This window comes from Lampetra planeri, chromosome 25 (assembly GCF_965212315.1).
Source record: "Lampetra planeri chromosome 25, kcLamPlan1.2.h2, whole genome shotgun sequence".
Taxonomy (NCBI): Eukaryota; Metazoa; Chordata; class Hyperoartia; order Petromyzontiformes; family Petromyzontidae; genus Lampetra; species Lampetra planeri.
In genome coordinates this window covers 5,835,323-5,859,659 of record NC_136131.1, presented here as the reverse complement: position 1 = coordinate 5,859,659, position 24,337 = coordinate 5,835,323, and the positions used below count along the sequence as shown (strand labels likewise).

The 24,337-nt window shown below is 53.7% G+C and overlaps 2 protein-coding genes across 4 annotated transcripts; both read left to right on the top strand.

The window, feature by feature from the left end:
• The first annotated feature begins 3,056 nt into the window (after positions 1–3,056).
• On the top strand, positions 3,057–15,720 carry LOC144727270 (uncharacterized). 2 transcript variants are annotated; one of them, XM_078605983.1, is made up of 10 exons: positions 3,057–3,390; positions 5,037–5,194; positions 5,343–5,405; positions 7,367–7,622; positions 8,176–9,069; positions 9,698–9,770; positions 11,028–11,737; positions 12,938–13,043; positions 13,378–13,496; positions 14,042–15,720. In XM_078605983.1, exons 1-10 carry the CDS (start codon positions 3,220–3,222, stop codon positions 15,227–15,229), a joined length of 3,738 nt encoding a protein of 1,245 aa, XP_078462109.1. In that variant the 5' UTR covers positions 3,057–3,219; the 3' UTR covers positions 15,230–15,720. The 2 variants fall into 2 exon arrangements, with proteins under 2 accessions (XP_078462109.1, XP_078462108.1); XM_078605982.1 differs by having other exon boundaries at positions 3,058–3,390; positions 9,692–9,770.
• A 3,654-nt stretch (positions 15,721–19,374) lies between these two features.
• On the top strand, positions 19,375–24,088 carry ZFPL1 (zinc finger protein like 1). Of its 2 annotated transcripts, none has more exons than XM_078605980.1 (7): positions 19,375–19,531; positions 20,175–20,286; positions 20,937–21,130; positions 21,612–21,699; positions 22,298–22,462; positions 22,747–22,888; positions 22,997–24,088. In XM_078605980.1, the coding sequence occupies exons 1-7, from the start codon at positions 19,430–19,432 to the stop codon at positions 23,214–23,216; spliced, it is 1,023 nt and encodes a 340-aa protein (XP_078462106.1). In that variant the 5' UTR covers positions 19,375–19,429; the 3' UTR covers positions 23,217–24,088. The 2 variants fall into 2 exon arrangements, with proteins under 2 accessions (XP_078462106.1, XP_078462105.1); XM_078605979.1 differs by having other exon boundaries at positions 22,292–22,462.
• The last annotated feature ends 249 nt before the right edge of the window (positions 24,089–24,337 follow it).

The window sequence follows — 24,337 nt, the reverse complement described above, 5'->3', positions numbered from 1 at the left end:
AACCGAGTCCAGAGTTTGCTTGCGTTGAACCAGTGCTGAAAAAATGTTGCACTTCAGAAGGTGATGTGGCTGATGGGATGTATGTTGAACGTCTTTCGCACTGTACGTAACCAACCATGCATAATCGGAGGTGCGGGATGTGTACAAAATACTTTTAAAACATTTGCGGAGGAATATATATATGGGAATTAGGCGAATTGTTTGCTTTTTTCATTTTGTTACTGATCTCCACAACAGTGCTGAAGATAATTTCGTGTTAAACTCGAATTTTGTGAAGTGTGCTGTTTGGGCTGTGGTCGGTGTACATGTTGACATTCTGTCTGCTTGTGTGTGCCACGCATAGTGTGAGAACCTTCATCACCATCTATTTAAATTCACTAACGTTTTTGCCAATGATGTCACCCATATCCAGGACAACACACAACCTCCGTGGGTGCTGGAATGTGGGACAAAGCGGCGACGTGGTATCCTGGACAAGGAGGGCGCCTGCGGTGCAATGCCAGTCGCAGAGCCATGTGCGTGGTATTCATAAAATGGACTCTGCTGGACTATGGTGGAAGCAACAGAAAAAAACAACAACACTGTGGTGTGGAGTGTTGTGAAGTACAAGAGCCTGAGCGAAGAACGACTTGCACATTTATAGAATTGTCGCAAACCAACACTTGTCATAACTCCAAATCTACAAGGGAAATTAGGAGGGGTGGGTCAGAACCACTTGGAAATCGATTGTCAACTGATAACCAGCAGTCAATTAACAATTACTTAATTACACTAATAATATAAAATACATTCATAACAACAATAAACGGATATAATCAACATTGAGGTTGTTGTGCTGGCAGCTTATTTACTGGGGCAGTGATAGTGAAGACAATACCAAGCAACCGCTGTCACGCCCACAGATGTGCAGTCTCCCTCGGATACCGACATTGCATCGAGTTGTATGCGTTTCCTCTTACGGCATTTCAGATCTTACTACAATTTTTGCCTGCCATATTTTACAATTATTTTCTGTACTCAGGCTCCAGGGCAGTTGAAATAACCTCACTGAAACTGTGCTACCAGGTGGTGACCCCTTGCATGTCAACACAAGACCCTGATCGGTGCAGGCTGGCCATTCACCTTCCATTCTGGTCCCTTACAAATGAATAAGCAGACAATGCACCTGCTTTCCATATCTGTCCCCCCATATAAAAAAATAAAGTACTTTTTGCACATCACATCAGCCACACGTTCTTCTGGGAGTGCATAATTTCTGCAGCATTGATTCAACCAAAGTTCATTGCGAATCCATCGATCCCTGTCTCCTGAGTTCTCACCAGGTTAAAGACAAACTTGTAACTATAATACCATTTCTGCTGCCTATTGCTGTGTGTTCACACCACCGTGCTATTGAAAAATGTAAGTAATGTACACAGAGATAATTTAATATTGAGGTAGTTTACCTGTATTTGTCTTGGCCTCATGTAAATATAATTTATATATCCTGTGTAACTACCGTCCTGCAAGAGACACGAGGTTTGCCCTTTTTTTAAAAAGAAATGAACCCTCGGCTTGGATTTGTAATCACACAAGCTGGCAGTCAAGCATGGAGTTGAGTGTTGCAGAGAAATCATCTCTACATTTTCCACAATAATATTTTACTTCTGATAAGTGCTTCATTGAGTGTTTTCTCATGAAACATATACATCTCCTGTGTGCAGTACAATAATGAAATGTGAATAGGCCGTTTGGTCTCCATTGGTTGCATGCAAACATTGTTGTTACGTTTAAAGTAGCTATTAAACTTGTATTCAGTGTGTGTTGATTTGATGTCGTAATTCTTTTGCAGAAACTTAGTACTCTTGATGACACTTGTAAAGTGATCAAACCTTATGTAACATGTGGCATGTGTTTATCAGGTAGTGATTTGCTTCCTAGAGGTGTGAATTATCACGATTCAGGCTCATGGTTTGATTCAACATTTATATGTTGTATCGCATTGCCACGTTACCTATGATTAAATCACCTTGAATGCATCCGATCTTGCCGGATCTAAATCTAAGCAGGATTTGAGCTCTTGTTACTGGAATGGAAGACAGCTTTAGAATACTGAATCAGGTATTTATTGTCAGTTTAAGATGCTGCGAGGTGGTCAAAAGATGATAATGCAGCAATGGAACGTTTTGAGTGTTACCCCCTTCGTATTTGTGGGATTTTTCCTTTTGCTGTAGTTACCTCCCCTGTGCCATTCATAAATAAAAAATTCCGTACACCAAAATGCAGGGGTCTCATGAAAAAAGTCGAGTTCTGAGGTTTTCCGAGGTAAATAAAATTAATAAACAATGTCTTTCATTCTTTGATTCTTTCGGTAAAGTCACGTATAAAGATAAAATAATAAATTAAATAATAGCATACGACGTTTCGATTGCAACACAAGCAATCATCATCAGGTATAAATTAAATAGCAACAAAAGATCTAACCATGTATATATCTTGGTGATATCTGTCTGCTTATATGTCTGTCTATAGTTTTCTGGTTAGATTTTTTGTTGCTATTTCATTTATACCTGATGATGATTGCTTGTGTTGCAATCGAAACGTCGTATGCTATTATTTAATTTATTATTTTATCTTTATACGTGACTTTACCGAAAGAACCAAAGAATAATTCCTGCAGTCACGAAAGCTTCAAAATTAAGAATGTCTTTCATACCATTGCTTTATCTTATTCTGTACAATTTTTGTACCATTATAAATACAACATATTTGACGTATCAAGATCACGATGTTGTCATGGCCAAAGTCGTTGATGCAATTCGTTGTAAAGAGTTTGTTGCTAGTAGTTGAGCACCCTCCTGTCACACCACATGAGTACCTGGACCCTGTCTACACACCTGGGGGAACCCCGAGTTTCAGCCCAGGCATCACATCTCCCCACCTGAGTTTTTTTTTCCTCCCTGGGCAGTTTAGCGAACGAAACGGCCACGGTTTCCTCAGGGTGGGTGGGGGGGTAAGTGGCCGTGAGCAGGAAACGAACTCGGCGCGCTAACCGTTGCGCCACCACTCCTCAGTAACTCACCACTGCCCGCCACAAGGTGGCAGGCTCCACGCCCTTCCCGCTGTTGTCGTGGCCTCCGCCGACCGCGGTCTCCTCTGCTGGATCCCCCCCCGGTCCCCGCTGGCTTTCCCAGGTCCCAACCTCGCGTTGCTCCTTCCGTGTCTGCCGCGGACGTCGCCATGAACCCCGCAAGGCACGGGCGGCCCTACCGGCCCGAGCCCGACGAGGCGCGGTCCACGCGGCGAGGAGGAGGAGGAGGAGAAGGCGCCACGGATTCGGTGTCGCGGTCGAGGCCGCGGCATCGAGACCGACACGAACGCTGGCGGCGCCACTCACGCTCCCCGAGTCCCGTGAGTCGCACTGGGCCCCCTCGGTGCCCCGAGTGGCCACGGGCTCCTCTTCATTTCCAAAACTCCGTGGTTCACACCACCCCCCGCACCCCACGGTCTCCTCTCCTTCGTTTCCTGAGTGACCCTGGAGACCCCCCCCCCCCTTGGGTTCCCGTGAATACCCCTCGGGTCCCGAGTCCGTCTCCGTCCACTTGCCTCTGGCCCTCCCCGGGCACGGGGATGCCACGGGGCCCTGCGGGCAGCGGTGGCCACGCCGAGTTGAGGCCGTCGGCTACGGGCCTCGACCCCGGCCTGGGCTTGGGGCCGCCCGGGGAACCCGTGGGAGTCGGGGGGGGGGGTGGTGGCACGGGGCGAGAGCTCTGGGACTGCTTCCCCCCCCGGGGTAGGAGCCCCCAAGGGGACGCCTGGCGCGTCTCTGCCGAGTGGCCGCCACGTGGCTGGTAACTTAGAGAGTCTCCTGACTGGATGCGTTGTTTAGGTGGCCGGCCAGGGACGCGCAGATTTTAATGTTTGAATGCATGTGAGCGTCTCGGTACAACGAGTCTAGAATGTGTACAACTCTGGTACAGTTGTTGTCATCGTTGGCCATGGTCAGTGCACTGCTTGGATGAAGGTCTCCTGCCCTGGCTGCCACCAGCATCGTGTCGACGAGTGAATGTAAAATGGGACAGCAAGCAAATGAGGGCACCAAGAATTGGTGCGGAAAGTTCCACGATGGTCGTGGGCCCGGCCGGTTGACATTTGAACCCGGTGGATATATCCACATTTTATTGTTTATTTATTATTATTTTATTATTTCCCTTCTACATAACTTTACTGTAAGAACCAATAATATATATCCACATAGTTGTGGGCAGTCCAGGGCCCGAAGGCCCAAACCATCAAGTGGCGAGCAACAAACAGCACGATCTTGGATGAGAGGCCACGCATTTCTTGACTTGAGCAAGGTTATTATGAGAGCTTGGGGAAAATAGACGATGTGAGGGCATTCCATAGAGGAGCAGAGCGATGGACAGACGCAAAGAGGTGTGGTGACCTGCAGTGCGGTGAGTGGGTTGAGTTGCGAGTCCTCGACATTGAGGAATCGATGAGCAAAGTTCACACGAAAAGTACCCATGGTAGTAACGATCAACACATTCCTGCGGAGGGAGCTGGTAGGAACGTTGGGTTGCTCGGTCAATGGCCAGGGTCAACGGCGGCATGGTGTATTCCGCAAATATGCCCGACTGTGAGGGCGAGCACAAGCTGGCGTGAGTAGGTTAAACGTTGAGTTTTATAAGGGCACCACGGGGTGACCAGCCCCTCCCCACCCAGCCCCACCCCTCCCACCCCCCACCCAGCCCCACCCTCCCCACCCAGCCCCACCCAGCCCCACTCAGCCCCTCCCCACCCTCCCCTCCCCACCCAGCCCCTCCCTGCACGACGGACGGACACAATAAACCCCTGTGGGCTGGTGTAACCAGGAGGTTCCTACCAGTATAATGAAAACTTGTACAGCTCCGTAACATGGCAAGTCATTGCAAGGGCACGGAGAGAAGAGTGCTAAGGAGGAGGTGACTGACCCCCGGTGAGCACGTGTGTGCAAGTCTCCTGCGCATGTTCCTCAAGTGTTGTCCCTGCCGGCCCTGTCACCCTGTGCTTCCCAGAGGCGCTCGCCACACCACTACGACAGGAACCAGGCCGTCGAGGGGAGCCTGCGGATCACGGTCGGCAACGACCGCTACCAGACCAACGTCGCGACCCATCGGCCGGTGCCCGTGCACGCCCGCCTGGGACTCCCCGAGCAGCGCACGGCCTTGGGCAGGTGTGCATGACGCTTGCGCCTTCGCACACTCGCAAGCGCCCACCACGACACCCGTGCCCCTCTCCACAATCGCCCGGGATAAAATGATAACCGCCATAACTTGTAACACGCCGCGTCCCTCGGTGTTTGTTCGCTCGCTCTTGTACAGAGAGAGGACGTCACACAGGCGCGAGGAGGAACCACATACAAGAGGCAAGGCAACAGCCGAGCGGTGAGCAGGCACTCCCAACAATCGCCCAAGCTCTGCAGTCCCATATGAAGTGTGGGAGGTAACCCACGCGTACTGATGGAACAAGTGGAGTTGGATTTTTTGTATCTTCCGCCTTCTGGCGAGCCAGGGTACGGCTGCTTGACGGCCCCATGAAGGGAGTTTCACAGCATTTTTGTGATCCACCAACGCTCGCCTATACAGGTAGTCCCCGAGTTACGATGGTCCGACTTGCGATATTTCGATCTTACGATGGCGATAGCGATACGACAAAATTGCCATCAACAACCTAACATCGTTCAAGTATGCAGATGACAGACAGAATCTTGGTGAGTCCAGTACAATATGATACGTTACGATACGTTCAATGCATGTATGATACGTAGCTTTAGCGATTTCATTTTAAGGTTACCACGATACGATACGTTCAATGCATGTTAAAGTTTTTACAGCAGATAGGATTGTTTCCTGAAAAAACTTTATTAAATTGCAGTTCATCTAGGTAGGCTAAGAATTTACCTTGGTTTTTTTACTTTACATTTTACTGTACAATACAGTATTGTAATTAATAAATACATACAGTATATAGTTTATACAGTACGGTACTGTAAATTGCTCTGTTTTGCTAAATTATCACCATTCTTTAAGACTCCTGGGTAGGCGAGGCCATCTTCGACTTACGATATTTTAGACTTACGATGGGGTCGTCGTAACGCATCTCCATCGTAAGTAGAGGACGACCTGTACAGTGTTGGATTACAGGAGGCGTGCGTAGCCACCACCGCGTGTACACGCACGTCCACATTCACACTATCCAGTGTCTGTGTGTGTGCGTTCATTCTTAAGGTTTAGAACCTGGGAGTTCTGAAGGTCCCTGCCAGACCTCAGGCTCACTAGTGGCCAGTCGCCGCCTTGTCAATCTTCTATCGCTACTACCACGGTTACTGCTTCCGTGAACTTGACTCATTTATTCCTCCGCCCATGTTGAGGACTTGGTCTACCAAGCCGAATGTCTTGTCTCATCCACATGGTGTTGAACCTCCACCTTGCAGTTCACAACAACTCAACTCACCCACCCACCAGACTGCAGGTCACCTAGCATATTCTTCCCTCGGATTACTCCACTTTGGAATTCCCTCCCCTTGTCTCTTTTCCCAAAATAGGTTTTCAAAATAACCTTCCTCAATTCAAGAGACGTGGTCACTGAGTTTTATTATTTGTGTTGAGGAGTAGAGTGGTGACGAGATGTCACACTCGCCTCGGGAGGAGTGACGTCATGTCCCCTCGGGGTATTTGAGGGGGGACCGGTGACGTGGACGGGGTCTTCGCCAGGAGCCGGGTTCGTGAGCGGTAGGGAAGTGGGGACCCAGGGTAGGGGAGAAATAGCACCAGGCTAGGGGGGGCTACTTTACCCGGCTGGCCGAGTTGGATGAACAGTCGCTCAGCGCTGTGGGAAGAGCCCGTTAGCCTGGGAGGCGTAGGGATTCCCAGTACCCTTTCCCCTGGGGACATTTAACTTATCCAAAGTCTTGTATTATCCCTTCCCCAAAAGCTAGGCGAACGCCCGTAATAAACCGTTTGGCGTCAGCACCGACAACGACTGCCTTGGTGTCATCTTTAACAACACAACATTTGTATTGTTATGCTTGTTTACTCAGAACAGCCTTGCTGATTCTCAAGACTCGTACAATGAGGATCCTGCCAAGTTATCGCATTGGGGGCGACGGTGGCAATGTGTTTCCCAATAAAGTGAATTGTGGTGTAATTGTTCATCATTGCGAAAAACATACGAACTCCACACAAAAAGGCATCCGAGTTGGGAATTGAACTCGGGGACTTCTTGCTGTTGGACATGAGCGTTTCCACTGCACCACCGCCCTGCAGTAGCGATCTCCGCGTCTCTTACTCGTAGGGACATTCTTCGTGCTGCCGCTGTTGTTGTGGGTGCTGTCGCTATAATTCAGGGAGCATGAGAGTTTCCTGCTGGGCTGCAATGAGCGGCAGCTGGACTCGCCACGAGTTTGGAAGGATCAACAGGAGCAGCACCTTCCCCACGAGGAGCGGCTGCCAGCGTGGGAGGTGGAGGCGAGCGGGGCGAGCCGGCCGCGCGCCGTTTCGCCGGAGAGCGGATACGCGCTGCACTGCCCTGAGGAGGCGCCCGCGCTCCCCAAGAAATCCATCCTGAAGCGGCGCGTGGAGCCCGACACGGGCACCCCGCAGGTGCGTCGTGGTACCCGAGTACCTTATTCTGAGTCACGGCTCGGTTCGGGCTTGGCTCCTCTGGCTCAAGTGAGCTGGCTCAGAGCTCACGCTGCTTGACTCGAACCGGCTCTGAGCGCGGTCTTGGCCACGCTCAGGAATTTCGTGAGCTGTGTAAGAGCAGTGGCTGAGCCACTCGCCCAACTCGTCTTTGGAGGAAACTGATTGGCTCAAGCTCGAGCTGAGCCACGTGACCATGAGTACATCTCGCAGCGAGCGAGCAGCGGCGAGTACAGAAGCGTGTGCGGGGATTGATCCCTCACTGAATGTCTTCCTGATTGGAGTAGGAGTGCAACTGGTAGCCAAAGTGAGAGGTATGCTGATTGTGTTTTGCCGAGTGCAGAAATACTTTTCGGGTTGACAACCTGAATAGACATGGCTGAAATCGAGCCTAGGGCGTCTGAGCAGATGGCTTCAGAATCCATTTGCTGTACTGCTGTTTCCTGGCCGCTATCGATCTCGTGAGAATCTGCCACGTGGCTGCTCGTGATTCATGTTGCCTTGTGTTTCTCAGGAGTGGAAGGTGGGTGCGACGTGGCACGACGATGTGCGTCGTCACTACGAAGACCGCTCGTGGTTTAAGGATGACGCGGTTTCATGGCGAGACGCAGCGCCCGCGGAGAGGGAGGGCACGGGGGAGCGCGGACCCGGCGACTTCCACGGGGTCTCCTCCCTGCAGGCGTTTTGGAATGCAGAGGATCGGGAGACGTTTCTGTACGGGGACGACAAACACGACGAGGGGGGCGTGCGAGCCCCCCACCTGGAAACAACGGACCCCCTTCAACGGCCACCAGAAGACTACGCCAGGCTGGCCAACATACTCAAGGCCATCGGCCTCAAGAAAGAAACGGACCTAGTGGACGAGTTGGTCCTAGCTGTGAAGAATCAGCCACCCTCGTCCGACGTGAGCAGGAGCCACGTGGAGCCATCGCTGGACTCGAGTGGCCCGGGCTCGAGGAGGGACGTGAAGCGCAAGCGGGCGGAGGAGGCGGTGGAGTGTGCCCCGCATCCCCATGCATCCCAACCAATCAAAACGCCTGAGTACGGCGCTTCCCAGCGCCACGGGCAGCAGCACGGCTACTATGTGGCGCAGCAGCCGGCGCCCCCGTACGGACAGCAAAGCCCCGCTTCGGCCTGGCCCCCGTACCAACTCCCTGCACGGGAGTTGGCCGCCCGTTCGCTCTCCCCGGCCGCTCCGGCGACCCCGACGGCCACCACCGCACCGTCCCGAGTGTTGGCTGGTCTATCGAAATCGGTGGCAAGGCCCAACCTGCTCGTCATCGAGACGGTGAACAACAAGGCGGACAAGTCGGTGGCGTTTTCCAGGACGAAGGCCAAGCCCAGTTCAAAGGGTGCGCACGTGTCGGAGGCCAGCTTCAGCGCCACCCCACCCTCTGACCCGGCTACAGTGAGTGGACGCACACGACTGGCACGTGGCCCGTACGCCGCAGTCCGCACACCATGGGTCGGGACATGGTCAACGAACACTGGCTGCTCCAATTGGCAATCTGGGTCTCTCCGACTGTACAACACAACCACTCACTCGCTTATCCACCCTCTCACTCACCCACTCACCACACGGCAGACACAAAAAAACCACTCGCCACACAGCAGAACAATACAACTACTCACCACACTGCAGGACACAACAACACAACACTCACCACACTGCAGGACTCAACTTCACAAGCACTCACTCGCCCACTCACCACACTGCAGGTCACCTCAATTCTTTTTCTGCTTCATCCTTCGCACTACTCCACTCCTTCCTTCATCCTACTCCACTCCTTCCTTCATCGTCGTCTCTTTTCCCCAAGTTCTTATTCAAGAAACCTGTTTCACTCATATTGCGACTTAGATTGTGCTGTTTGGTGGTGGCCACTTGGCCTTGAGGTCTGTGCTCAGCAACTGCGTTTAAAACAAGAACATATTCATATTTTGACAAGTTTTGGGATATTTTTTGTGTGCATGTCGTGTAATGCTCGCGGATGTTAAACGGCGTGCGTCGTGTGTGTGTGGTGCTAACCAAGGGGCAGCAGGACAAGGACGAGGACGAGATGCACCTCAATAACTTGCAGAGAGAGTGGAACAAGCTCCAGAGTCAGCAAGGTACCCACAGTATCGGGATCACAATTCCGCTTGCTCACCAAGGAGAGCTACTGCCACGTTTTTGCAGGAGGGGGGACAATGTTACTGCTGTGTGTAATCCTACTTTCAGCAAATTGCAGGTTATATTGGGATGTTTGGCCAATACCCGATTGTGTTTGGTTTTTAGCTAGAACGAAGGGGAAACCCATGCAGAACTGGTGGAGAACATACAAACGCCACACAGTAGCGTGCCCGAGTTGGAAATTGAACCATGGCAATTCTTGATGCGAGGCGCGATTGTCACCACTACGCTACCCCAGAGGTCGCAACCGGGTACCCGATACCCGTACCCTACCCGATACCCGGCTACCCGTACCCGTACCCGGCCGGGTACAGGTACGGGTACTCATTTGCGACCCTGGTGCGGCCGGGTACGGGTACGGGTAGGCCGTGAGTCACTGGTGAGTAACTGTTTGTCACTCATTTCCCAACGTCTTGTCTCTTCTCACAATTCAAGTTCCTAGAATCAACCCACCCGCGCCTGCAACATGGCTTCATCCCAGAGGTCGCAATCGGGTACCCGTACCCTACCAGTACCCGGCCGGGTACGGGTAAGGAATCAAAACCCGTTTGCGACCTCTGCGCTACCCCCAGTCACCTCTCGCATCCACTTGAATTTGGCCCCACGTTCTGGGGCATGAACGGCAAAGTACAGGGTGGGGGCTCGGGGGACGAGGGGAGCGGTGGCCGAGTGCTGGCAACACGGGGCTTCTGTTTGATGGGGTTAAGGCCGCAGCGTGTGGCACATTAGGTTTTCTCACTTAGATTGCACCTGTTGCATATAAACTATTCCCTGCTAGAGGACACACATAGCCTCTTTGCGTGTGCCTGTATATTTGGCTGTGTGTATGTGTGGCCTTCATATGTGCGCGCTAACAGCACTTGCCCCAACAGTCTGTTAAGGCTGGATTGGGACATCTTTGTGTGGTTCACGATAGCGCAGTGGTTAGCGTGCTGCACTACGAATGCAGCAATACTGCTTCGATTCTTGCTCATAGCCAATAACAGTTACGAATATCTGAACCAGCCCTGGGCCTCTCCTAGGTTAACTTAACCTTAAATGAGTACTTAGTGCAGTGTGTAAAGGTGGTCGGGTGCAGTATCGGCCACCAAATCCCCCCCATCGAGCACCACGTTGGCCTTCGTGGGTGTTCGCCAATGGTGATATACCTGGAATGGCACGTGCGGGCTACTCAGAGGATCTTTCTCTTTTCACAGTCAAGCTGCTGCGGGACTGTAGCAGGGCGAAGGATAACCACGATATCCCGCAGCAGCTGGAGCTCAACCAGCTGCAGGATGTGGTGGCGTACAAGATGAAGAAGCTGGCGGCCGAGATGAACACGTTCCCAAAGAAGGGCGTGAAGCTCAGGGGTGCCGCATATCAAGCGCAGAAGCCGGCCGTGGAGCAGCACCACAAGCCGGCCGCGGAGCGGCACCACAAGCCGGCCGTGGAGCGGAAGCAGAAGTCGTCCGCGGAGCGGCAGGAGAAGTCGTCCGTGGAGCGGCAGGAGAAGTCGTCCGTGGAGCGGCAGGAGAAGTCGTCCGTGGAGCGGCAGGAGAAGTCGTCCGTGGAGCGGAAGCAGAAGTCGTCTGCGGAGCGGCAGGAGAAGTCGTCCGCGGAGCGGCAGGAGAAGTCGCCCGTGGAGTGGCAGGAGAAGTCGTCCGTGGAGCGGCAGGAGAAGTCGTCCGTGGAGCGGCAGGAGAAGTCGTCCGTGGAGCGGCAGGAGAAGTCGTCCGTGGAGCGGCAGGAGATGTCATCCGTGGAGCGGCAGGAGATGTCGTCCGTGGAGCGGCAGGAGATGTCGGCCCTGCCTTGCGCCCTCAACACGTGCTACGATGCTGGGGAGCACTGGTGCGAGAACTGCAGCGTCACCTTTGACTCCCTGTCGCAGTTCCTGCCGCATCTGCACAGCAGGAAGCATCGCCAGGTAGGGGGGTGCAGGACGCGGTTCAGGCTGGCGTTGTTTTACTTGACGGAAACTCCACCCAATTCCTCTCCACATTCTGCAGCTGGTGAAAGGTAAAGGTGCAGCCCTGCAATCGCTCGCTTGCGCCGCTGCTGGCGGAAGGGCCCCCACTAGAGGGAGCTCTGCAGTGCCGCTCTAGAGAGAGGGTATTTGGTCTGTTCTTCCACGTTGACCAGATGTGTTGGAAGCGGTAGGCAACACCCATACTGTATCACGCCACACACGACCTGCCAATCCACTGACTGCGGTGTTCCCGTTAAACCTGCTGATGAGTGGTCACAGCAGGTTGAGGAGAGGGGGGGGATTTCAGACACTCGCCTTCATTGTTTAAACTGCCGTGCTGAGAGATGGAATCGAATCGGCGATCTCCAGTTTGCAATGTCCCTTCTTTCTATCTTGATTTGAATCTTGATTTCTTTCTTTTAGTACGGATCCAAATTTGCCTAATTTGAAAAACAAAATGCAAAAATCCTGCTTGGAATAAGCTGGCAATCATCGCCCCTGCTGGCAGACTGATGCTGGCTCATCAGTCTGCCAACACAAGTTGCCATTTCGGGGATCCCATGGTGAAAAAAAAAACACGCGTTCCGAGACATTTCTTCACATTACAGAGCAGTACAGATGCACGTATTTGTATTACTGGGGGCGACATTAGTGGTTGTCCTATGGAGAGAGATTGACCCACCGTGGGAATGTGGAATTTCCACGAATGGTCATTTCAGCAGCAGGAATTCACTCGTGAGATGTCTCTGCTCACACCGTGCAGTCCATGTCTGCGGTTACCGATTCGGCTCTGAACATCAGGGTTCCAATATTCTCACATGAAACCACATTCCACAGCGTTGGAAGTTTATAAATGCAGATGTCGCGCTCATGGCCAAGCGTGTCTAAAACGCATTCACACTTCCATTGCGGTGATTTGCAACGTTTAGACATCGTGACCGTACGCAACGCGGCACAACCGCGGGTTGCAGCGTGAGGGCGCCGTGATGGTGCTAGCGATGGCTGCGGTTACCCCGGCGGGGCCCGGAGCTGCCGGTGTGACGCCAACTTTGCTTGGAGCAGCAGGGCTCCCGTGCCCGCCCCCCGGGAGCCTGAGATGCGCCAGTGCCGATGCCGCGAGTGAGCTGAGTGATGCTGCCGTTGCCGCCCCCCCTCCAGACTCTAGACCCCGATCATCACCCGTGGGTCTTTCAGCAGCAGCAGTTGGATTGGTTGCAGCAACAGAAGGAACCATCTCTGCTGAAGAGCAGGTCACAAGCTAAAGGTGAGCCTAGCATCTTGCTCACCGCCGCCATTTCATAGTCACCGTGACACGCTCACCTGCGTCACCCAAACACCATCACACGAGTCACCCGTACCACCCCGTACCACCCCGTACGCCGTCACTGCGGTCGCCTGCGCCGCATGGGACTCGCCTGCCGCACGGCTCGCCTGCCCACGCTTAGACACGGTCCCCTGCACCGGTGCCGAGACCCAACCGGAGCCGTTTCCGGCGCACGTGAGGAGCCATGTCGCTCTGCGGGTTTGGCGTGATTCCGGTGTGCCTTGCAGAAGTGCTGTGATGGTGATGGTGCGTAACTCTGTGTACGCGTGCGCAGGGTCGGAGTTTATGATGCCCATTTTGGGGTATTACTGCCAGCTCTGCGCAGAGTTTTGTGTGGACCAAGCTTTTGCCAAGGAGCATGTGATGTCTTCGAAGCACAACAACAACTACCAGGTATCCACTCGTCGCTCCATGCGGCAGCGCCTCCGTCTCACGGTCATTCGTAAGCCCTGTTTGTGTCCAATCTGAATTTGTATTCTGCTTATTTACCCAGGAAAGCCGCCAGGTTTTTCACTGGAGGGGTTGATGTCGCTTTGTTGTACTTCCAATTGACTGATATGCAGGTAATATTGCATAATGACATAGTGAATGGCTGTGTTTTACAATGGAGTGAACTGGAGAACTTGGAGAAACTTACATACGCGACACAGAAAGGTGCCCAAGTCGGGAATCGAACCTAGGGCTTCCTGCTGTGAGGCCCCAGTGTTATGACTGCATCGCTATGCCGCCCATAAAGGCGTCGCGTAGTATAGCATTGGCTTCGGCGTGGAATGTCTGGGACACATTGGGTAACGGAGGAGAAGAGGCTCCTACAATGTGCCACACCTTATAGTTGGCTGTATCGGGTGGTGGCGGGTTTAACGACACCTTTATATTCACACGATCTAACCCACAAAAACCTTTATTATGGACAATGTGCCACCATTTGCCCTTGGCAGAAAATGGTGAAGGACAACCGGGTGTACGAGCCACGGCGCATAATGGGCTGGAAGACCAAACAGGCAGTGGTGGTGGAGACCGAGCGGCGGTACCGCATGGAGGCGGTACGGAGGATCTCCGAGGAGAACAAGGCGAAGCTGATGAAAATGGAGGAGGAGGAAAAGAGCAAGCTTGCCGAGCTGGACGAAAACTGCGTGGAGGGCGTGGAACTGGGCCCCAAAGCTCCCATAAAGATCTCGCTGAGGGCCGAGAACGACCGCACCACGCCACGGGACAAGGCCGAGGGCGCGATGCCAAGCGGGGACGACCAAATCGGGGCCGGCAGAGACAGGAAGGAGGAGAACGGCGGCGCCATGGCAGAGCCCAGCCACGCCAAGGAGGGCGCAGACAGCAGGCCGTCCGGCAAGACGATTTCCATTAAGCTCTCGGGGAAAACCTTGGTGGCGCCTGTGGCCCAGTGGACACCCTCCTTGGGTCCCTGTGTCACCCCCACCCAGGCCAAGATCAGGCCCAACTTTTCCATGGCTCTGGTAAGCCCTCGCAAAGGCCCTGTCGCCCCCCCTTCCTTGAACAAACCAGCTTCTCTAGACAAGTTCATTTCGATTGGCTCAAAGGGCGCAGGGAAACCCCTGCCTGTCATAAAGGAAGGTGGGAATAAAGAGCCAACGGCGCCTCCCGTGGGTGCCAATCAGGCTTCCGAGGCTCAGCCGGTTGCCGTGGCAAAGAGCCCTGTAAGAGAGCACCTGAAGACGGTGTTGGAGATTGCACCCTCAAGCGACCAGGCTGGGAGTCCTGCAGCGCGGCAGCAGGAGGAGGAATCGGCGCCGGGCACCCAGCTGGAGGTGCACACGGTGCTGGCCATCCCTGTGAAGCCACCCCCAGTCATCGCCTCCGGTGCGTACACCGACACCCACCAGCCCCCCTCCACGAAGAGACCCAAGGGCTGCTTGGCAACGGCCAACGCCAAGGACTTGTACAGCATTTTCTACAGCAACCCTGGGGGCGAGGCGGGAAGGAAACTGTCTGCTTCGTCCTCTACGGAGAGGGAAGGTGGAGGCCTGGGTAGAGACATCACGGGTTCTCCCTTCCCGCTGGTTGGTGCTCGCGGGCCGGCGGCCCCAGAGTGGCCGCCTTCCCTGACCTCCACGGACGGCGCCAACACCATCGCTGCGACTCCTGTGCTCTGAGGGTCCCTCGTACCCCAGCCGTACATACATGTCCCTCATGGCTGAGGGGCATGTATGTACGTTTGCTGAGCTTCTTTCCCACCGTACATACAACGACGATAATCGGAGGTGCGAATCGGAGGGCCGTGTGACCAGGGCGGCGCGCGGCCCAGCCGATCGGGACTCGTCTCACTTCACCTGACAGTGAAGGACGTTGTTGCGTCAACTTTTGAAGGCGTATGCGACGGTGCACACCAATGGGCCTGCGTAGAATGTAATCGGTCTGGGTTTCCTCTGTCTGAGTCGGAGAGTTAATTATCTTACCAACTAAGAACCTGAACAGACTCTTTTACAAGGCTGACCTGGCCACGATGGCCCAGACCATAGGGTGGGGTTGCTGTTCCTGTGTTTGAGTTTTTCCTCTCGGCTCCTCCCCCCTTCAGTTTTTTCACGGTGGGAGTGAAATGTATGACATGTTTATGTTTTGTAAAATATTAAACGTTCAAAGTTTATAGATTTGTGTTTTTTTGTAATGTCGCGAGATTAACTGGCGTTCATGAGGCGACACTGGATCCGCGCAAACAAGAAGCGAGTGGTAGATGATCAGGCAGTGCGGTGCAATGGGGTGGAGGGGCAGGAATTTTGGTAGCGGTGCCTCACCAACCCTGAATCAGCTGGACAGCCACTGGTGCTGTACTGCCACTAAAGCCAGACAGCCAGTGATGTTGTACTGGTGCTAAAGCCAGACAGCCACTGGTGCTGTCCTGCCACTAAAGCCAGAAAGCCAGTGATGTTGTACTGGTGCTAAAGCCAGACAGCCACTGGTGCTGTCCTGCCACTAAAGCCAGACAGCCACTGGTGCTGTACTGCCACTAAAGCCAGACAGTCACTGGTGCTGTACTGCCGCTAAAGCCGGACAGCCAGTGATGTTGTACTGGTGCTAAAGCCAGACAGCCAGTGGTGCTGTCCTGCCACTAAAGCCAGGCAGCCAGTGATGTTGTACTGGTGCTAAAGCCAGACAGCCACTGGTGCTGTCCTGCCACTAAAGCCAGACAGCCACTGGTGCTGTACTGCCACTAAAGCCAGACAGTCACTGGTGCTGTACTGCCGCTAAAGCCGGACAGCCAGTGATGTTGTACTGGTGCTAAAGCCAGACAGCCAGTGGTGCTGTCCTGCCACTAAAGCCAGACAGCCACTGGTGCTGTACTGCTGCTGGAGTTAGTGATTGTCCAGCTCGTATCGGCTGGATTTAAACTTCCGACCTTCCACTTGCGAGCTGCCACTCGCTCCACCCGTTGGGCCACGTCGCCAACCAAATGGATCCACTTCCTCGCATTGCGCCCAACCTCGGTACACAATGATCTCGGCTTCTTCACCGTTACACTCCGGATTGTCCCGACATTGACGCCCATGTCATGTATGAAGGGGTGTTCCTTTTTAAGCTGTAAGTCCCAGGCTATTGTGGGCTCGCCTCCCCATGAACAAGAGGCGAGGAATCGTGGTGGTGATTGCTTACGCCCCCACTAAAGATGAACATCAGTGGAGGGATGCAGACAAGGGCGATGAGTCAGCTGCCTTCTATAACCTTCTGGCCCCTTGGGATAGAGTCATCCTGTTATGTGACTTTAATGCCTGGGTGGGGCATGACGCAGACAGCTGGGTTGGAGTGATCGGAAGGCATGGGCCAGATAAGTTAAATAATAACGGAAGCAGGCTGCTAGACTTCTGTGCAGCCCATGGGCTTGTAATTATAAGCACGCTGTTTCCGGCATCGGTACATCTACACAACATCATGGATGCACGCCTTGTCCAAACAAGAAAATGTTTCTATATAAAGACCTTAATCTGTATGTAAATAAGGATGTATGTCTCAAAACCCTCTAGGGTACTTCCCGACTAGGTAGAAAGCTGAAATTTGGTACATAAGTAGCTTTAGTACAGAAACAATCTGAAGATCTGAGATTTTTTTAAAGGCCCCCAAATCTCGACCCAGCCACTTCTTTATGACCCTTGGGCTACACCCATTTCAAACCTTTTAAAACAGTCTGCATCAGCAGCAGACCATGCTTTCCCACCTGATGACGGACGCTTGTGTTGCGCCAGAAACGTCGTGATCTATTTTATTTCATACCCACGTGACTTTACCGAAAGAACCAAAGAGTATGGATTCCTGCAGTCACGAAAGCTTCAAATCAAGATTATTGATCAAGGTTATTGTTAGAATACTTTGGGGAATAAAAGACGATGGGAGGGAATTTCAAAGCGGAGCTGAGCCAGGGAAGAAGCAGAAGGAAAAGTGAGAGGATATTCAGTGGGGTGAGTGGATGAGTGAGTGGATGGGTGAGTGGGTGTGACCTGCAGTGGAGTGAGTGGATGGGTGAGTGGTGGTGAATGGTGGTGAGTGGATGAGTGGATGAGTGAGTGGTCGTGACTTGCAGTGACACACTGCAAGTCACCCCCACTCATCCAATCACCACACTGCAGGTCACCCCCACTCACTCATCCACTCACCACACTGCAGGTCACGACCACTCACTCATCCACTCACCACTCACCCATCCACTCACCACTCACCCATCCACTCACTCATCCACTCACCACCACTCACTCATCCACTCACTCCACTGCAGGTCACCACCACTCACTCATCCACTCACCACACTGTGTGGTGAGTGGATGAGTGAGTGGTGGTGAGTGGATTGGTGAGTGGATTGGTGAGTGGATGAGTGAGTGGTCGTGACCTGCATTGTGGTGAGTGGATGAGTGAGTTAGTGTGACCTGCAGTGTGGTGAGTGGATGAGTGAGTGGTGGTGACCTGCAGTGGAGTGAGTGGATGAGTGAGTGGATGAGTGAGTGAGTGAATGAGTGAGTGAGTGGATGAGTGGATGAGTGGATGAGTGAGTGAGTGAGTGGATGAGTGAGTGAGTGGATGAGTGGATGAGTGAGTGAGTGGATGAGTGAGTGAGTGAGTGGATGAGTGAGTGAGTGAATGAGTGAGTGAATGAGTGAGTGAATGAGTGAGTGAATGAGTGAGTGGATGAGTGAGTGGTGGTGAGTGGATTGGTGAGTGGATTGGTGAGTGGATTGGTGAGTGGATAAGTGAGTGATCGTGACCTGCATTGTGGTGAGTGGATGAGTGAGTGGTGGTGACCTGCAGTGGAGTGAGTGGATGGGTGAGTGGTGGTCACCTGCAGTGGGGTGAGTGGATGAGTGAGTGGATGAGTGAGTGAGTGGATGAGTGAGTGAGTGAGTGGATGAGTGAGTGAGTGAGTGGATGAGTGAGTGAGTGAGTGGATGAGTGAGTGAGTGAGTGGATGAGTGAGTGAATGAGTGAGTGAATGAGTGAGTGAATGAGTGAGTGAGTGGAAGAGTGAATGAGTGAGTGAATGAGTGAGTGAATGAGTGAGTGAATGAGTGAGTGAGTGAATGAGTGAATGAGTGAGTGAGTGAATGAGTGAGTGAATGAGTGAGTGGATGAGTGAGTGGATGAGTGAGTGGTGGTGAGTGGATTGGTGAGTGGATTGGTGAGTGGATGAGTGAGTGATCGTGACCTGCATTGTGGTGAGTGGATGAGTGAGTTAGTGTGACCTGCAGTGTGGTGAGTGGATGAGTGAGTGGTGGTGACCTGCAGTGGAGTGAGTGGATGAGTGAGTGGATGATTGAGTGGATGGGTGAGTGAGTGAGTGAGTGGATGAGTGAGTGAGTGGATGAGTGAGTGAGTGGATGAGTGAGTGAGTGGATGAGTGAGTGAGTGGATGAGTGAGTGAGTGGATGAGTGAGTGAGTGGATGAGTGGATGAGTGGATGAGTGAGTGAGTGGATGAGTGAGTGAGTGGATGAGTGAGTGAGTGGATGAGTGAGTGAGTGAGTGGATGAGTGAGTGAGTGAGTGGATGAGTGAGTGAGTGGATGAGTGAGTGAGTGAGTGAATGAGTGAGTGAATGAGTGAGTGAATGAGTGAATGAGTGAGTGGATGAGTGAATGAGTGGAAGAGTGAATGAGTGGAAGAGTGAATGAGTGAGTGAATGAGTGAGTGAGTGAGTGAATGAGTGAGTGAATGAGTGAGTGAATGAGAGAGTGAATGAGTGGGCGTCACCTGCGAGTGGGCGTGTCGGAGGCGGCACGCGCGCCACCGAGACCACGTGGAGGGGCGGCGCGACGTCACGCGCCGGAAGCGCGTCACACCAGGAAGACGTGGCAGCGGAAGTGGAGGGTCGAGCGGCATGGGGCTCTGCAAATGCCCGAAGCGGCGCGTCACGAACCTCTTCTGCTTCGAGCACCGCGTCAACGTCTGCGAGCACTGCCTCGCGGCGTCCCACGGCAAGGTGAGGCGTGGCACGGGGTCGCTGCGAGGGACGAGAGGCGAGTGACTCGAGGCGAGGGGCGTGAGGCGAAGGTTGCCACCTGCCCGGATTTGACCGTCGGTGTTTGGTGCCGAGATGTCCCGGAACTGGCATCTCCGTGTTGGCGGGGGCTGAACTCTGTCGCAGGTGACAGCGCCGCTGGAACAGACCCGGCCTCATTGACAGACCTGTCCTGGTGGACAAGGTGGCAACCCCACCCCCCACCAATCCCCCTGGGTTAGGGGTGAGGCGCGGAGTGTTGACTTAGCCCATCGTCCCCATCGTCCTCATCGTCATCCTCCACGGGTCCGTATAAAAGAGCGAGGCGAGGGATGGTGGGGGGGGGAGCGTTGGCGAGCGCCGTGTTGGGTGGGCACTGGCGAGCAGTGGAGTCTTCAGTCAAATGAGACAACAGGGATATTGAGCAGTCGCCGCGTCTGTGACTGGTCGGGTAACTGACTACTCAGATCAGCATATAGCGGGCGAGGTAACCAGTCTCGCTCTTCGCCTGTGTCACCTCCACCGAGCGGTCCCAGTGTCTCAGCCTCTTTGTGAGTCTCTTTTTACCTGTTCCTTTTTTGAACTGTCTCTGTTTCTACGTCTCTCTCTCTCTGTGTCTCCGCAGTGTATCGTGCAGTCCTACCTGCAATGGCTGCAGGACAGCGACTACAGCCCGAACTGCCCACTGTGCAGCACGGCGCTCGCCAGCGGAGACACCGTGCGTCTCATGTGCTACGGTGGGTGTTGGTCCGCACGCAGAGAGCCCTCAACATAACTGCACCTCAGCATAGCTGCACCGGTGAACCTGGAATTCGTCACAGATCGATCGATGCGCGTCTCTCTGTCTGTGTACGTGACTTGAAAAAGGCATCGCCACGGTTGTTACATGTGATATGGGGCCGGCCATAAATGACGTCACGCACCTTAGGGGTGGGGGGGGGACATTTGTGACGTTGTGTAACGGGGGGGGGGGGGGTTGAGATATGTGACGTCACATCAAAAGGCGCAACTTTAAATTAATTAATTAAATATACATTTTTATAAATGTTTTCTCCTACAACATTAGAGTGCAGCGCCACATTAAATACGCACTACAATGACAATAGTTTAAAGCGATTTGAAGCATGTTTTATTTTCTAAATGGAAATATGGTTTTGGGGGGGGGGGGCAGAGCTTTGTGGCGTCATATTTGAGGGGGGGGGGGTAAAAAATCGTCCAAAATCATGTGACGTCATTTATGGATGGCCCCTCTCCGCTTCCATAGGCCATTGCCGATACAAAGGGCTGCACTGCTGAACTGTGAGATTTCCCAATGGATTCTTCGTCTCGGGAGCTCACCGGGCCTCCTGTTTGCCGCACCGTTGAGCCTCGGGCGTGTGTGTTGCAGATGTGTTTCACTGGGCATGCCTGAACACCATGGCGGCACAGCTGCCCCTCAACACGGCGCCTGCCGGGTACTGCTGTCCCAGCTGTAAGGCCCCCATCTTCCCGTCGCCCAACCTGGCCGGGCCCGTCGCCACGGCCCTCCGCGCTCAGCTCAGCTCCGTGAACTGGGCCCGAGCGGGTCTGGGCCTCTCTGTGGTAAGGGGGAGTGTGGTGTGAGTGGGGTGCGATTGTGAGGAGGGCGCGGTGGTGTAGCGGGTTAACGCGCTGTACTACAAACCCTGCGAGCCAAGTTCGATTCCCGCGCACGGCCAACACCAATGATGATTATTTGAACCGGTCCTGGGCCTCCCCTAGGTCGACTCAGACTTAAATGAGTACCTGGTGTGGTGTGTAAACATCGCCACTAGAGAAACAAAGGCAGTCGGGCGTGGTGCTGGCCAACCACCCCCACGGGTACCGTGCCGGCCTTCATCGGTGCTCGTTAACGGCACTTGCCCCAAAAGTATGTTGAGGCTATATGGGGGATCTTTGTCTTTTGTTGTTGTGGTGTCTGCGGTATGAGTATGGTGTAAGTATGGTTTGAATGCGAGTGTGGTACAAGTGGAGCGAGTATGGTGAGGGTGGTGTGAGTGCAGATGCTCGCTGTGTGCTGCTCAAGTCTCTCTCTTGCAACCAGATCGAGGAACCGGAGACCACCTCGAAAGAAGCCCAGCTCGACGTCACCGACTACCAGGACTGGCCACCGGCATCGTCCTCGTTTCATGGTACCGCTCGTCCTGCGTCTGTGAGGGGACATCTGATCGCCCAGCGCTCGTTTGCCTTCTCCATGAAGCCATTGTGAATTGTAGCATTCGGGCGGCAGGCTGGTGGCGCAGTCGGAACACTCGTGCCTCACAATAAGAAGCGCCTGAATTCGATTCCAAATCTGGCTCATCCCAATGTGGAGTTTGTATTTTCTCTCCCCATTTTGCATCTGTTTTCTCCAGGTTCTCCAGTTTCCTCCAATAATTTAGGTTCTTATACTTTGGGCAATAATTGCTAATTTTCGATGGGGACTTGGTTACAGAAACTTGGTAACGGCAGGACATGCATAAACAAAGCAATAAAAGAACAATCCCATGATTAAAAATAAACACACAGTGGAATTGGTATTGGCCAAAAATCCCAATGGTGAAAAATTACCCGCAGTTTACTCAATTGGGATAACACGTCGTGGAAACATTGGCCCCTACTGCAAAATGTTTCAGGACCCTCCTGAAAAAGTGTCTTGAGACTCGCAATGTTGCTGGGTAACCGAGTGGCATAATGATAACGAAGCTTGTGAGTAAACCGTTTGTGCTGTGCGTTCTGTGAAAGCATCAGATGGAACGAGAGCGATGCAGGAACAGCGCGGAGAGCCTGAGGATGGGGCTGGGGGTAGGGGGGTCACGGTGGGGGCCCGGGGGGTGGGAGATGGGGGACCCCTGAGTGGAACCGGGGGAGACCCAGCACCAGCCATCGCTTACAGCCCCGGGGACGAACACACAGGTGGTGTACATCATCACATCATTCAGATCCTATCACTGACATCATGCACCATATCACATCACGACACTCACATCGCCACACAACTTACATCATTACATCACCAGAGTATGTTCACCACATCACACAGCCAACCAGTGTTGCTCTCCAAATCACTGCGTATATATTTTGCCACCAGATGCAGCTAATTTTGTGTGTGTGCGCCTCTGCATTCGCCACGAAAGGCATCACGGTTTGAGGCTTAAGCTCGCTTCTTCCTCTCCTGCTTCACCTCCGTTTCCCTCCAGCGAGCCCGGTGGCATCGGCGCAGAGGAAGGTGTACGACGCGACCGTCCGGGAGTCCTTTCAATCCACGAGCATCCACGTCGACACGGACGAAGACAAGTACCGGCGACGCCCAGCGCTGCAGTGGCTCGCCCGCTGGTTCCGGTGAGCGTGCTTTGCATCGCCACCTTCGCGTGCTGTCGGACTGCCGCCTCGGTTCGGCATCTGGGCGCTTGCCAATCGGCGACGGTGCGTTTCTCCGCACGCATTCAGGTCACGGTCGGCCCCGCAGTCGCGCAGGAAGGACGCGTCTCTGGTGGCCGGAGCCCGGAGGCAGCGCCGAGTTGTGCTGCTGGTGCTGGGGCTGCTGGCATTCCTCACGCTACTGCTGGTCATGAGCCAGCTGGGCCGGGGGGCGGCCGACAGCGACCCCCTGCTCGACCCCCTGGCCAACCCCCACATCCGGGTGCAGCAGCCGAGGAGGTTGTGGTGAGGGCGGAGGCGGCGGGGCCCGGTGGTCCTCGCGGAATTCAGCGCCACGCCGGTGGCGACACAACATGGGGAAACTCGTCGCGTCGTCACCCCCACATTCCAGAAACTAAACGAGAGATCGGTTCGGCTGACGTTTCAGTTGATTGCCGGAGCGCTAAAGTTGATTTGTACCCTGGGTGTCGCTTTCCTGTCTTGTGAGACTGCTGCTGCTGCATCTTGCGAGACTGTCGTAGAGGGGGGGAGGGGTCCTAGGGCTCTCGTTAGTGGCCGGGTCGCCCCTGCTGGTCCCCCCTCGAGGCTGCGCTGTTTCCACTGGGACCAGGGTGAGTGACCGCACAGGCCTCTCCCTCGCGGCGATGCCTCGCGGGGGCCTCTTAACGACAAGGCATTGGCGATAAAGGTGCAGCCCTGCAACCGCAGCTGGTGGCAGTGGCCTCCGCCAGACGGATCTCTAGATGGTATTTGGCCTACTCTTCCACGCTGAACAGACGTGTGTGTTGGAAGAGGTGGGCGTGCCCACACTTTACCCCTGCACATGCGACCTGCTGATCAATCGACTACGGTGTTTCCATTTGTACTGCTTTGGCGAATACGCGGACACGAATCCCGGACTAATTCTCGGACCAGCAGTAATGTCGGAGTGACACAAGTAACTGATCTCATTCAGCGGGGGGGGGGGGATATGAGTCTGTTAATAAAGTGAAGAAGTGTCTGTTCATAGGTATCGTGGCTATGCAGGCAGCTCCTGGCATGGGGTTGGGGAGATGCAGGGTGCACATGAATCTCATGTTATGGGATATATGGGTTCCCGCTCAGTAGTTTGGCTTTGTTGACTTTGTCCTTGACCGGAGAATAAACCTTGGGTTACTGGTGTCTTCGTGTCCGTGGTTTGTGTTTCTGCGGCTGTGCGCGCGCTGCTCGTAATTGCTACGCTGCCCAGGTCCTCGAAAGCAAACGGGAGCAACACCGTTGACTCCCCCACATGTGATGATGATTTTTTTTTTTACTCCAGAGGTAGAGGTGATGGGCCGAGTCGACCCCCAACCAGGATTCGAACTCGCGACCTTCCAATTGCACGCCGCTCGCTCGACCGTCGGGCCAGCAGTGATGATATTCACACTG

Bases quoted from the DNA above. Each gene is read 5' to 3' on its own strand.
- LOC144727270 (XM_078605982.1), top strand. From the start codon at position 3,220: ATGAACCCCGCAAGGCACGGGCGGCCCTACCGGCCCGAGCCCGACGAG. The intron at 5,406-7,366 runs GTGAGCAGGCAC...GCTATAATTCAG, and splicing joins GGCAAGGCAACAGCCGAGCG to GGAGCATGAGAGTTTCCTGC. The intron at 13,497-14,041 runs GTATCCACTCGT...TGCCCTTGGCAG, and splicing joins AGCACAACAACAACTACCAG to AAAATGGTGAAGGACAACCG.
- ZFPL1 (XM_078605979.1), top strand. From the start codon at position 19,430: ATGGGGCTCTGCAAATGCCCGAAGCGGCGCGTCACGAACCTCTTCTGC. The intron at 20,287-20,936 runs GTGGGTGTTGGT...TGTGTGTTGCAG, and splicing joins CGTGCGTCTCATGTGCTACG to ATGTGTTTCACTGGGCATGC. The intron at 21,131-21,611 runs GTAAGGGGGAGT...TCTTGCAACCAG, and splicing joins CGGGTCTGGGCCTCTCTGTG to ATCGAGGAACCGGAGACCAC.